Source organism: Argiope bruennichi, chromosome 2, assembly GCF_947563725.1.
Source record: "Argiope bruennichi chromosome 2, qqArgBrue1.1, whole genome shotgun sequence".
Taxonomy (NCBI): Eukaryota; Metazoa; Arthropoda; class Arachnida; order Araneae; family Araneidae; genus Argiope; species Argiope bruennichi.
Window position 1 is genome coordinate 113,130,212 of NC_079152.1, and position 15,110 is coordinate 113,145,321.

Genomic DNA, 15,110 nt, shown 5'->3' on the forward strand with positions numbered 1-15,110 from the left:
TGTCAGGCACTTTTAAAATCTGTAGTACTATCGCATGATTTATACATTTTTCTTTAAAAAATTTGTTCTGTTTTGAATTATTCCTGAGTTTCAGTATTTTAAATATATTAAAAAAGTATTTTAAATTTAACTTGAATGATAATTTAAAAATAATCAAACTTTGCACCTTTTTGTTACTATGAAATAATCTTAAAAGTTTAGAAATATTTGAATTTCTTTCAATCACCTCTTTTTAAAGCATTTTGTGCAAAAATTATTGGGAACCAATTTATATGTTCAAAAGCCATATCAAAAGTAATTTTCCTTAAAAAATGCCAATTTTATTTCCTTTCATACAATAGATCCATTAATTCTTTACAGTACTTCAGGAAATATTTATGCGAATGCAAAAAAATCCCTGAATATATAGTACCTTAATTATTAAGAAAAAATAAATTTTAAAAAAAAAGTTTTAAAAAAAACATAGCGATTATTATTAACAAAAGTTACCATGAATAAAATTATGACAATGACTAACAAGTCAGAATACAAAAGAATGGATGTATGATATCTTTGAAGTGTCTTCAATAATTTTCATACTAGAAGATTTCAAAAAGCTTAATTTGCCCCTGATTATTATGATTCTACATTTTAGAAAGATAATACATCAAACAACTAGAAAGTACTTTTAATGTGAACTTTTTAAAATTTATTTATACCAATTCATATAAATGTTGTTTAACAACACTTTTTTCCTTACATAGCTGAAAATGAAGTTCCTATCCATACACTTAATATAGAACCTTTGACCTGATCTAACCATTCACTCAATATAAAAATACAATTTTTTTTTTAATGGCCACAATACAAGCCAGATAATTTTACTAAGGCATGTAGGAAGTATTGAACTTTGTATGTTATATTATATTCCAAAATTATGCAATAGGACTGCCAAAATGCAAATTTTAAATAAAGAAGATGGCTGGGAAAATAGATTACTGGGAAAAAAAAGTATAAAATAATGTAATTTTCATACATATCAACACAAAATAACACAAGTTAAAATAATGGTGCTATGCAACACTGGGTTATTTCCTAAAAATATAATAAATTCAACAACTTTTTTTCCACAACATAGAATGTCTTTACAGAAAGCCAATATATGTCCTGTCATGTTGTCAGAGTATGATATTTATTTAATTTTATTGTTTCAAAATTTGTAACTTTTTTCATATAAGACAAATTCTTCTATCAAGTTTGTATCACAGAGAAAGAGATTCAAGTTTGTATTACAGAGAAAAACCTTCTCTGTGGTTTGTTTTTATCTGCTTTTCTGGTAAATCTGCTACTTTAGTTGTCATGATTTTGTTATGCTCCAACTAACAATTCCAACAGTCCAGTTAACATATTATAAACATCTAAATATGATTACATGACAATATTGATAACTTGTACTAAAAAGCAAATTGATCAGTATTATGCATTCTTTTAAACTTTTATTTGAAAAAGAATGGCCAAATTTTCTTATTTGTGAAATTTTACTGTATTATAGTAAAAATGGGAAAATATTGAAACTGGGAGAAAAAAATAAGAAATTGTCTAGCTTTGAATTTGCAAAATTCAAGGTATTACTGTCTTATTATAAGAACAAGAAGTAATATATTAAAAAAATGTGCAATGGCTTATTTACCTGTTGAAAGTTGAACTTTGTATGTTATATTATATCCCGAAATTATGCAATAGGACTGCCAAAATACAAATTTTAAATTACTGTCCATTTACAGAAATGGAAACTCTCAATTCTTTTCTGCAAGTATTGATTAGTTTGAATTTCACCAAAATAGAACAGTGGCAAAGAAAAAAAAATGCATTGCTTTTTACAAAGCAATGCATAGAAATTTTACAAATTCGAATATTTTTTAAGCACTATTCAACAAGAAAATGGGCATTAACACCAGAAAACTAAAAATATACTGAACAAAAAAACAAAAATCCCTAAAAAATTTTCTTTCGACTTTAGAGAAAATCATCCAAAAGTATTAAATGTGGGTTTCTAAAACAAACAGTATCTATATATTAGAGGATAATCTTACTGCATAAGCAAAGCATAATAAGGGAATGCTCTGTCCTATAGGAAGCACAATCTCTCTCTACCCTTTATTAAATGTTGTTGGCAATTATTCTAACCATGAAAAATGGCATAGGATTAAATGCCTCTTTAAACTATTCATTGTCGATTGCATTATTCTTGATCCTTGAAATTATGCATTAACTATGACACATTTAATCAAGAACTCAACCACAATAGGTTATGTAGATTATTTCATTAATTACAGAATTTTCATTGTAACAAATTTATATTATGTGTAATTCATTCTTACAAAAAAAAAAAAAAAAAAAAAAAAGACTTTTGCATATATTGTACAATTTTTAAATTAAAAACATTAATTTATAAATAAAAAATGCTACTCTGTTTAATCTTCTATCACCCTACTATCAGAAAATAGTAAAAATGTTCTTATAACATAAAGACCTAAAATTAAATGGTGCCATTTTTCTCAGTATGGAGCAAAACAATGAGTAATCATTTGCAAAAGTAAAAACATTTTAATTTAACAAAGAATTAATTACAGATTAAATGAATGATTACAATGATTATTTTAAAACACAAAAATTAAAACTTATTTAAATAACATATATACATAAGTGCAACTTTAGTATCTCGAACAATTGAATAAATACTTCAGTGCCTAGATAAGAAAGGAAAGGAATAAAGTTACTAAAGTATTTTTATCATTTTCACAAATAAGCTAAATGAAATACAAATTTTTAAATACTATTCAAAGAAAGATTTCTTGCTCTTTCACGAGACATGACTTCATATCCACTTTAAGCTATTTATCACAAAAAAGAGTCATTTGCAAAAGATTGAATTTAGATACTTTTCATGCATTTCATAGAATTAAATTAATACTTTTAAATATATCAAGTAAGAGGTTTTTACTGATTCTATACCACTGAACAAATCTTCATTAAAGTTTTTAAATGATCAAATTATATCATATCCTAACTTTTTCATTTGAGATTTTTCTTTACTTTAAAAACATTAAAAAATAATTTAATCTGAAAAAGAATATTACAGGTCACAATGTGCATCCATTTCATTTATAAAACCAAGCAATTTAAGAAAAAGAATTGATAAGATTTATTTTTTATCCAAATTAAAATTCTACTGAATTATTAAGCTTGGATTTCTATCATAAACAAACAAAAAAAAATCAACTTAAAATATACAAATCAGAAGTGCTTTTTAAAAAATGGGAAGAAAATCATGAATCGCCATGTTAAATATATAAGAAATAAATGCAAATTAAAAATAAAATATGCAATAAGTTTCTTTCTTTTAAAATTATTATAATTTTAAGAAAGAAAAAGTTGAAAGTTATCAAAGAAGCCAATTGCCATTTTTCTTTATGTCATTTTTTATTTATTTTATATTTATTTGCATGTATCTTAAAGCATATTTTTGAGAATGAGAATTCAAAGTTTCGATTATATTTCAAATAGTGCAGTTTGTCTATTTTTTAAAAAAGATTATTCATCAATTTAAAGTTATCTGATCAAAATAATTGGTCACTTAAGAAACATTGAATCACTTTGTGTAAATATTATAGACAAAAATTAACATAAATTATTTATAAGAATAACAAAAATGAATAAAATATATATATGAAATTCAGTTTTTTTCAATTTTCAATTCCTAATTTGTAAAGTTATAAATATTCTTTAAAGAAAAGTTACCATATTTAGTTTTATTTCATTAAAACAAATGCAGCTATTGCCTAATTTTTAATATATTAAACATTTAATAAAACATAAAGTTTCATATAAATTTATTTTTGAAAAACTAACCAAATCTTTTACATCTAAAAAATTTCAGCGTGCGCGCACACACACACATAGAGAGAGAGAGAGAGAGACAAAGTATAATCTTATAAATATGTAATCACATGAATTCAAAAGAATTTTATCTTTTAAGACTTAAATCTTTTAAGACTCAAAGAAAGAAAAATATCAACTCAAAATATTAATATTTCTTGTTCTGCATTCTGAATTTTTTTTTTTCTCATAACAACTCAATAATTTGACAAAAATACTTTGAAGTTCTAATAACAATTAGATCAAAATGTTTAATATTGAGCTATGGATTAGTAAAAATTATCATATACATTTTTTTAATTGATTGTAGTTCAATCAGAAAATAAAATAAAAATCAAAAGGTAGTAGAGTAAAAGATTCTCTTTTGCCATAAGATGTTTTTCTTGGTTCTATCATATGAATTTATATGCTACCATATAAATGACTTATTCACAGAAAAGGTATTTTCAGATAACCATTGTCTCCATCCAGATAGCCATTACAAACAAAATATGAAGAGTAATTCATTTGTATTCCTTTGAGCAGATTTACAGCAATTTTGTCTAAATTTTTTAACATAATGGCCTATTTTTATGCTGTTAGATGTTCCAAAATAAAAGATTAGAGCTATAATTCAGACATATACCTCTATTTTAAAATAAATATTGTGAGATAGTGAAATTTGATCAGAAGGATCAATTTAATGAATTCAATACATATTTTAAACCAGTTTGAATACTTAAATAATAAATTAAATTAACTTAATAAATATTTATAAAACTTGCTTCTTATTTAACAGCATCTTTATTAATATTTTTAATGCCACTTTTACAATGTTCTTAAATAAATTTAAAAAAATGCAATTTAGTAAAATCAAATCATACTTCAATTTTCCAAATAAATTTATCTAATCATAAAAGAAAATCAAAATCTAAAAGAAATTATTCATAGTTATATCAAAAAAAAAAAAAAAAAAATCAGAAAAAAAAATGTATCATACTTTCTTTTTTCTGTGGTCTTTAATCATCAAGTTGAGGTTGGTCCTTCAAGATTTTCATTAAATTCTGCAATATACAACATTTATTTTCCTTCTTATTTATCTATTTACTTATTAACTATTTAGGTAACAAAAGTACTTGACATATTCTTACTGATATCAATGAAGATACATCAGTAACTGGCACCATTTCTCTCAATCCTTTTTCTTCAAAAACCTCTGTGATATGATTCAACTCATCAATAAAGAAGGATGCATCCAGTGAGGAGATACAGGGACAACTAGATTTAATTAATTCAATTTATTAATTTTATTTCATATAAGAAATATAAAATCAATTTTCTAAGCACAAAATTCTTCATCATAATGAATTTTAAGTTGCAATTCATCTATAAGTGAATAAACTTACAAATTATGAAAATTCTTTTAACATTGCTGAAAAATAGTATGTTTTTCTGTTGTCATTGGGCCTTACTCAGTTAAAATTAATTCATGAATAAAATGTTAATGAATATTATGAATATCATCATGGAAACAATATTATCCCTCGTAGTTTCAAATTTTTTCAAGTACTGTATAGTAATACAGCAAAAGAGAAAGAAAGATACAGAAATAAAACTTGTTGCGCTGAAAAGCTAATCCTTTGAACTTTGAAAAGTAAAAAGTATAAATGTCAATTGCATGTAGATAAATGTGGTGCACCAAAATGATTTTTAACTTCCATGTTTTATGAATATTGAGAACAATGGCATTACAATTTGAGTATTTAAGTCTAGAATGCCTTTAAAAATTGGAAATGATAATTAATGGAGAAATGTGTATTACAATACTAAAATTTTAAAAAGATTGAAAAAAAGAAATCAAAAGATTAAAAAGATTGTTCCAAAGTTATTGCAAAAAAAAAAAAAAAAAAAATCTAATTAATATAAATATTCACGTATCTTTTGCATTTTAAAAAGTTGGCAGTATTATTTCTCCTTATGCATTTCCTAATATGCATTAAATTTAGACCAGTTGTATTTAGACAAGTACATTAACAGCCATAATGAATTATTTATATTAAGATTATAAAGTGCATGCAGTGTTTTGCTACTGAAAAAGTTTTTTAAACATGTTTTCACTATTTAAAAACAGTTACGTTTATCTTTTATTTTAAAAAAATGTAAAGTATATAAATTACCTTAAAACAGCTTTATAAAGTTCAGATGCCAAAGCAGGAGAATCTTCAAGTGCTAAAATTAAAAGTTTGTTAGTTAGCTATCAACTTATTTTCAATGCACTTATTTTAATTTTTTTATCTACAAACTCATAACTAAACAGCATGTCTACAAAATATTTTTAATAAATGTTACAATTTTTTAAAACAATATTTCAGCATTAAAACTAATTTATAAACATAATTGTTTAATTTATAAATATAATGGAGCTTCGATTAATGAGCATAATTTGTTCCCGAATTTTACTTGTAATGTGAAACATTCAATAAGTGAAACAATTTTTTCCAAGGGAATCAATTTAAAATAGAACAATGCATTTCATTACAAAAAATACTAAAACAACTTTATGATAATGTAAAATATTAAATATTCTTACAAAAAAATTGTCTAAAGACATTTGTTTTTGGCTACTTTTCAAAATTTGGTGAAAATGAGACAGCATTATCATTAGACAGAAATTGTAGCATACACAGTTATTGTCTTATCAGGGGATTGCTTTTTAATGTAAGATTCAATAATTTCCTATGCTTCAGCATCTCACTCATTTCACTGGAAGACTGTTGCTCTATTGCTATCATTTCTTCCTCTCTTGACCAAATCTTCTTTGTGGCTTTTTGCTGTGATACAGAAAACATTTTCATAAGTTCTTTGGTTCTGGTTATCTCATTCTTTGCTCATTGTTGTTGTTTCTATCCACCTCCAGCTTCTCCATTTGTTTTGCAAAACATTGCTCATTAAATGAGTCACTCTTTTACATTTTGTTCCCCTCATTATGTGAATTGAACACCATGCAAGGTTTGACTTTAATTATCATCAACACTATAAATTAATCTCATAAAAACATTTAAGTTTCATTAAAAAAAAAATTTTTTTAATATGTTAGCAAGTCTTAGACATTTGCTAACAAGATCTTGTCAATGAGGGCTTTTCTACAAAGATTTCTAATATACACATACTCCGGAATGCTTTTAATTTTATATTATCTAGGAAGTGTTACAGGAGAAACTTGAATTTATACATAAAAATTTATCCAATATTTTCACCTAGATGAAGTAAGTTAATAAATATGAAGACATGGATAGATAATTCTAGAAACATCTGTTTTGTCTCCCCCCCCCCTATTAAGTACGAGATGAATCTAAGAAACTAAAAGAATACCTGGCATTTGATTCAATTTAATATTCCACCCTCCCCTTTACTTTTTAAAAATATATTTATGACTTTAAGGAAATAATTAAAAGGAAAATTTAAAGGAAATAATTACTTTCACACATATACAATAATTAAAAACTATGTAAAAAATGCATCTTTCTACAATTTGAAGAGAAATTACAAATATTTTTTTTAAATACCAAAATTTCAAAATCATTTTTATATTTTTACTATTTTAAAAATAAATTTCTTAGGGAGTAAGGAAACTTTTATAAATTTTGAAATGGTAGGCAACTACATCATTTTCATGTTAATTTTCTATATCCCTTCCTTTTAATCATAAAACATGAATTCTTGTAGCAAATTATACCCAAAATGAGTTATTATACAAAGTTATAGAATGTTTCAAAAATTAAATTTCTAAACTTCTTGACAAACAATTCAGGGCTCCTATCAAAAGAAAGTATCATGCTTAAAACACATAACAGTCAATTGAAGTAAGAAACATTAAATGATATTGCAGAAAATTAATGAAAAAGTTCAAATACATATTTTTTTTTTTTGCTTCCTAATCTACAAATATTTAAATAATTCTAATATTAAAATCTAGATATATTTTACAAATCAATATTGCGCTAAATTTAAAATACTAGATAAATTACAGAGACAGTATTAAATTATATATTTCAAATAAAAAAAGCTGTACCAGACAAGCCCAAAAGTCAAGAATTGAATTTCTTTTATTGCCGAAATGCAGTTAGAAAATAAATAATAATAAATAAGTAAGTAATAAATAATAATAAATAAGTAATAAATCAAAAGAACGTTACTTCTTAAAATTCTTGATAGTACACACTTCCAAGCATCTTTAAAAATTTCACTATGCCACATGTGAATAAGATTGCTTTGAACAGATTGAAGAATATCTTGCAAGGGAAAATCCTAGGATAAAAAAAAGAATTTTCCGATTATAAATGTATACAAAATGTACCAACACCAAATTTTACAGTGCAAAATAAAAAACATTACTTTTACACACCTTATCTTTTACAGTCATTCTTCGTAGAATCACTTCCCAAATAGTAGCATCCCAAATATTATACTCAAAACATAGTTTTATACAGAAAAAAATAGCCTGGAAATAAAAAATATTTTTATTTAATTAATTTTAGTTCTTGATTTACATAAAAAAGAAAATTATTATTAAAAATTATTATGATTTAGATAAAAAAGAAAATTATTATTATTATTATTATCTTCTAATTCTTGAAGGACATAATTTCTGCAGGGTTAAAAAACGATTTTTTTGAATATTGAATTCTAATAGTGCACAAAAACTGCATCTTTGCCTGGTTATCAAGGAAATATATTTAAAAAAAAAAAAAGCTTTATACATTGAATAAAGCTTTCAACATACAATAGCTCAAAACATATATACTTATCTTCAATTAGCACAATGAGCCTACATTTTGGAAAAAAAGTTACAAAATACTTTTACACTAAAATGATGTAGATAACAATTTCGATTTTTATTAGCAAATAAACAAATCATTTTATTTGATGACAGAAAAATTATATTTAAGAATCAAAAGCTGCATTTTAAATTTGCACATTTGAGTAAAATTTTCCAATTTTTACAAAAAATGCAAATTTTTATTATTATACAAATATGTGGAGTATGTTATTAAATGATTAGCTATAGGAGAAGGTATGAAGCAACTTACAGTAACAAAGAAAATATACTCTGAATACAGAAAGCATACCCCCCAACATTAATTACCCAATTATCAGTAGCACTTCTTATTGTTATATTACTTATAAAGGCATATTACAACATTATATCAACAAATTACTGAAGAATAGATACTTCCAAAGAAGTTTAGCAAGTTAAAAACAAATATCATACAAAATTATTCAACAGACATTTATTATTGACTAAATATATAAGCAAAATAATTTTTTTTTTTAAATTTCACAACACAATTTTGTTAATCAAACAAATTAACACTATTTGTTAGACATTTACAATTGTGTTTTATTAAATAGCAAGCACTACTGCGTCTCTTAAGTCACCACTTTTCAATTTAACATCATAACGTAACATTATCAAATTCATTTTTGTTATGAAAAGCGATTTTAGTATTTTTGTATTCATGCTAGAACTAGATTCTATTTGTTTTTTTCTAACCCCGCTAAAAATTCGTTCACTACCAACATTGCTGTGTGTGAGAATTCGGGGAGACAGCATTTTTGAAGGATTTTATTATTATATATCCATAACTCCACAATTTTCATTTAATTTCTGTAGCAACTACAGAAATTCCGTAGCTATTGAAGGCTATGGTAAAGACAAATGCTATCTTTAAGAAAAATAAATAAAACCTAAATGTGCTGAAAAATAAGAGCCATGAACTGAAGTAGCTGGATAATGATTCTGACAATTACTAATTGGGAAACAATTGGTTATAATGAGGTCAAAAATGATATTTCCCACAATATAGAGGTCACTTATTCAGTACCAATTGTAGTGGTTAATTAGCATCCTTTCACTTCAATGAGCTTAACATTTGGACATTTAAGGCAAAGAGAATCTTTAATTTTGGTAGGGTGGCTTGATTTTCACAAATTTTACGGCAATTTTTCTAAAAGTTAATCGATATTTAAAACAATATTTTATCTAAAATCAGCTGATTCAAAAATATTTAGATTCATTAAATCAGTGCAAAATTAACAAAATTTAATATACAAGAAAAACCATAATATGCATATTACAGTTTTTAAAAAATTAAAATTTAGCATGATAATAGTACAAACAAAAGTAATAGAACCAATAAAATATAAATCAAATTTTAGTTTTATAATACCATGTTTTCATTTTTTATTGTATAAACTTAATAAAATAATTTATAAAAATTGCAGGTTTCAAAAGATAAAAAGCAGGAGCAGAAAAAAAAAAAAAAAAAATTTAAATAAATTTATACATGATGTGAGATTTTAAAAAATTGCTGACTACTTGAATTTTTCAGATGAACAAATCCAATTTAAACAAATTTCCCTGCCCATGAATAATTATGATGGGAATTCTAAATACTATGAAAGAAACAATGTTACCAAAATAATTTTCATATAAAAAAGATTAATTTCTATTGAACCCATGTATGGCAATGCTTTTCCTGACAAGAGTGCCAAAAATTGAGCCAAAAATTGTATATAGTACCACAGGCAAATATTTCTCAAACCTTTTATATTTGCTTCTTATGCTGAACAAAACAGAATTATAATAATTTTTTCCCTAAAAAGTATGAAAACAAAAATATAGTGAGAAATTGGGAGTTCCAAGTGATAGGTGTTAAATTGGAGCATTTTAAATAAAGTAAAATAAGAAATATTAAATGCATTAAAATCAATCAAGATTTATATAAATGTAATCCTTTTATTATATTTATGCCCCATTTTTTTATTTATTTATTATGAAAATAATAATTTTTTAGTAATTAGCGGAACTCCTGATTAATAAATCATAAAAGTATTATTAAATATATATTAAATAGTATGGTAAATACAAGGGTTTCACATCTTTATTTTTTAAATGAAAGATGTGTAAATAAGTAAAAACACCATATCATTAAGCATAGTAATTTTTTAAAAATGCAATTAAAAATCTAATAAACTTACTTTTGGATTGTGGAAGTTTGTAGACAATATTCTTTGCACAAGTTCAGTTTTGTTACATTTATTAAATATCTGAAGGTAACATGGGAGATTCAGATTTTCAAGTTCAACGCTACACAGTAGAGGGATGAGGTTTTCATCTAAAACTTTGGCATCCCATTCAAGAACTTTTGCTACATCTGTTATGCCAAAAATAGACACAAAGCAAAACAACAATCTTGAACGCTGTACCAATGGCATCAATTTAAAATTCTAAACAAAGAAACCATAGTTAAGAATAAACAGCAACTGAACTAAACCTTTGTTTCTATGCACATAATCAAATCATTGTTATCTTTAAGAATTCTTTAACATATTTTATACATTAAAAGTTTTAGTCACAGGTTCAAAACTAAATGATATACTAAGCCATCTTATATGAATTATATTAATGCTTAAAAATACCATGCCATAAACAAATATTTCTCCTCCCAGTGAGTTTTTCAAAGTTTTCTTTGATCAAATCATTTGTATATTGAATTCATTTTTTCGCCCACTGTTTCAATAATATTTAAGAATCTGGTTAAAAATGCATGTTTAACTGTTGAAAAGAAGATTTAAATCAACTCTCACTTTAACCTTTACCTTTGGAAAGAGAATTTACATAATCAAATAAAAGTTGTCAAATCTTTTACTAAATAACTCATTTTCTGGGAGCTGCATAAGAAAAATATTAATATAAATAACAGACTTCAAAATGAAGATGGCTATGAAGTCTTAAATTGAGAATTACTAAATTTTAAATATCAATAATACTTCATCCCTTTGTATTACGGAACTTATGTCACAGGCAACTAGTAGCATACCTACATAAAAGGGCCCCTAAAACAAGAATCGAAATCAAAGCATTTTTTTTTCTCATAAATTTTGAAAGGTTTAAAATCTCTACTCCTTTTTCAAGCCAAAAAACACAAAGTTATCTAATACAAGTTTTGTTATAATTAGTTCTGTTAAACATATAAAATTATAAGTTAGGGAAGTACATATTTCCAATTAGGGAAGCTAATTGTCTTAGAAAACCTTTAATTCTCTCTCATTTTGCTGAAACCATTTTAATTTTTATAATTCTTCAGAATAAGAGCTTAATAGAAACTTAATTTTCTTTTAAATGCAACAAACTGATTCTTTTATTTTGAACACACCAGCAATTGCCCCAGGGCATGTCCCCAGCCTGCTCCACTTTAGTTACACCATGGTTGTCAATTACAGTTAGAGTTTCTTCAAGACATTCATCATGTCGAAAATCTTGGTATTTATCACATTTTCACACACAAAAAAAAATGTTGCCATTTACTACATTATCCATTCCCAATTTTCAATTAATGCTTCAATTTTAAATTTTATTTTTACTTTTAGAGATATTTCAAAATTTTCTAATATAGAGAAAGAAGGTTTGAATATTTTTTTCCAATCAAACATGATGTATTATTCAGAAAAATCTTAAAAACTTTTTTTATATGAAATAATAGATATTAAAGTGAATAAAAAATGTTGCAAACACAATTTTTAGAAAAATATTTGTATTCATTTACTTACATTTCGCAGGACTTCTAACAAATTTTCAAAAAGTGACTGTGGTAGACTTAAAAACAAATTGATGATTCTAAAACAGAAAAAAAAAATTTTTTTAAAGATGTTAAATGTTAAAGATTATAAATTAATAGGTGCTTCCTTTATGACTTCATGCATACCTAAAAAGATTGGTATCATCAGTATCATCCTCTTCCAGTTCTTGATTCTCAAGAGATAAAGGTGAAAAAGACTAAAAATTTTAAAAATATTCATATAATGTAAACTTTCTTATACAAAAATTGTAGAATATTTAATAGATATTCTCAGATTCATAATTTTTTAAAGCCTATGAAATATCAAAAATTATATTACTATATATAAAGAATCTAAAATGACAAATACCAAAAAAAGCAAAATATCAAGCATTAATATATATATATATATATATATATATATATATATATATATATATATATATATAAATTGCATTTTCTTTAAAATCTTTTTTAAAACAACTTACCTCATCAAGATTACATGATGTTGTACTACTTTTAAGAACATTTGACCATTTAAATATAAATTTCAAAAACACCTTATTAATCAAGTCAATTTCAATAATGTCACCAATTTCGATTACAGCTTTACATGCTGAAATAAAAACAAACATAAGTTTAAAATATAAATAAATAAAGCAAATTAATATCATGATTTACATTTAAATAAAATAGAATTTAAACCACATTCTTTTAAATGATAAAATTTCTTAAGACTTGATAATTTTTATTTACATTAAAACATAATACATTGCACAGCTCAGCCGAATCTGTTGTTCAGGTTTAGCTTAAATGTAATATACTCGTTTATTCCTGTATATCCTTGAAAAAAAATCGTTACATAAAACATATAAGATAACAGATTCCAAATGGCTTAAAACATCATAATTTTCAAAACTGTTACATCAAAAGAATTGATACTTGGCAATCATGAAATAAGCTGATTTGTTACAAAATTTGTATTGAAAAGGCAGAAAAATAATTTACCAAATTAACTCATCAAGCAGAAATATTAGAGAAAGAATGGAAAGGCCATGTTTAAATCAAAAATAATGATTTCAAAAATTTTCTTTTTGCATAGAAAATATTTCTGTAAACATTTATTGAGCTTTATAGTGAAAAATTCCAAAAACACATAAAATTTAAGTCATTCCTCTTGAAAGTCCCCCAGAATGTCTCCATATATTTGAACTAAAGTCAAACTTTTATTTCAAATACTACTTAAATGCTCTAAGTTCACTTTTGATCAACAGAGGTTGCCATTTCTCTTTTAATATTAACTTAACATAATACAAATAGATAATTATTCAATGCAAAATAGGATTAGTCACATTAAAAAAATATTTTAAGATTATAAAACTTTTACAGTGAGTTATTCTTAAATCTATATAATATTCAGAAAGAACTTCATAAAATTATTACATAGCCTTCTTTTCAAATATGATAAAACATTTTTTGTTCCTGAAATTGAAAAGAAATCTCAATTAATTATGATTAATAGAAAATTTTAAAAAAAATAAGTATTACATTATCATGAGCCCTCCCCCCTTTTTTTATCCTGAAATTGAAGGGGGAAAAATCATAATCATGACTAATAGAAAATTAAAAAATAACTATGGAACACTATTCCCCCCCCCAAGATAACTAAAGATTTTTTGAGATTTTATAATCTTGGGATTAAGGCTTAGAGTTAAAAAGGCCTTACTTGAATAATAAACAACAATCACCTTATTCTATATTGTATCCTATATTTCACAATATAGGATAAATCTAAAAGAATCACAAGGGGATAGAAACGAGAAATACATTTTATGAATAAATAGCATGAAAAGATGTATATGCAACACTAATTTCTATCAATACATGAAATAGTTATGAAATTAATAGCATGGATAATCTTAAAGAGACGTCTTAAACAGTTTCATCCACCAATTCTTTTAAAGCTTCAATATTGCACACATGCAAAATAATAATAATAAATAAATAAAATTAACAATATTAATTAGTGAGGATAAATAAGAATTTAATAAAGTTAATTGGATAATTTCAATGAACTGTTACTTCAAGGCAATTACTTTAATTAGTCTTGATGACTAATACTGATGAAACTGGTTCCAAATATAATTCTTATTATGAATTTACTGAAATCACTAGTAATGAAAATCTTGAATACACCAAAAACTTATAAATTAAAAGTATACTCTAAAATCCTAATTATGTATCTCTATTCAGAAAGCCACAGCATAAAAGAAATCAACATAATCATTGAGTATATTTTCTTATAATATTAATGCATTATAGCCAAGTTATCCATATAATTTTCAATTATTCATAATAGGGAAATCAGAAACTAATGTATTTTAATATATCAAACATTAACATTTGATAGTCACTGTGATTATCTTTTGTCACCTTGTAAATAAATTTTTAATTTCAAACATATATAACAAATATAACTAACATTTTTTTCAATTTCTACTTTAAAAATTTTTATCAAGAATCACTGCAATGACCAGAATGAATGGTAATCTAGAAACTGTGAGAAATTCAATGCCTCTCATTGCAATTCCT

The 15,110-nt window shown here is 24.4% G+C and overlaps 1 protein-coding gene across 1 annotated transcript in view; it reads right to left on the minus strand.

Annotated features, from left to right (window-relative positions):
* Nucleotides 1-2,655: 2,655 nt before the first annotated feature.
* The window catches only part of LOC129961988 (kinetochore-associated protein 1-like), a 102,739-nt gene continuing 90,284 nt past the window's right edge, over nucleotides 2,656-15,110 (minus strand). The window contains exons 45-54 of the mRNA XM_056075641.1: nucleotides 13,007-13,134; nucleotides 12,666-12,736; nucleotides 12,511-12,577; nucleotides 10,939-11,187; nucleotides 8,303-8,398; nucleotides 8,094-8,205; nucleotides 6,075-6,126; nucleotides 5,049-5,175; nucleotides 4,898-4,961; nucleotides 2,656-2,729 (exon numbers count right to left, since the gene is read on the minus strand). Of these exons, the coding sequence (XP_055931616.1) occupies nucleotides 4,917-4,961; nucleotides 5,049-5,175; nucleotides 6,075-6,126; nucleotides 8,094-8,205; nucleotides 8,303-8,398; nucleotides 10,939-11,187; nucleotides 12,511-12,577; nucleotides 12,666-12,736; nucleotides 13,007-13,134 (947 nt within the window). The 3' untranslated portion in view covers nucleotides 2,656-2,729; nucleotides 4,898-4,916. The remainder of the gene's footprint in view (nucleotides 2,730-4,897; nucleotides 4,962-5,048; nucleotides 5,176-6,074; nucleotides 6,127-8,093; nucleotides 8,206-8,302; nucleotides 8,399-10,938; nucleotides 11,188-12,510; nucleotides 12,578-12,665; nucleotides 12,737-13,006; nucleotides 13,135-15,110) is intronic.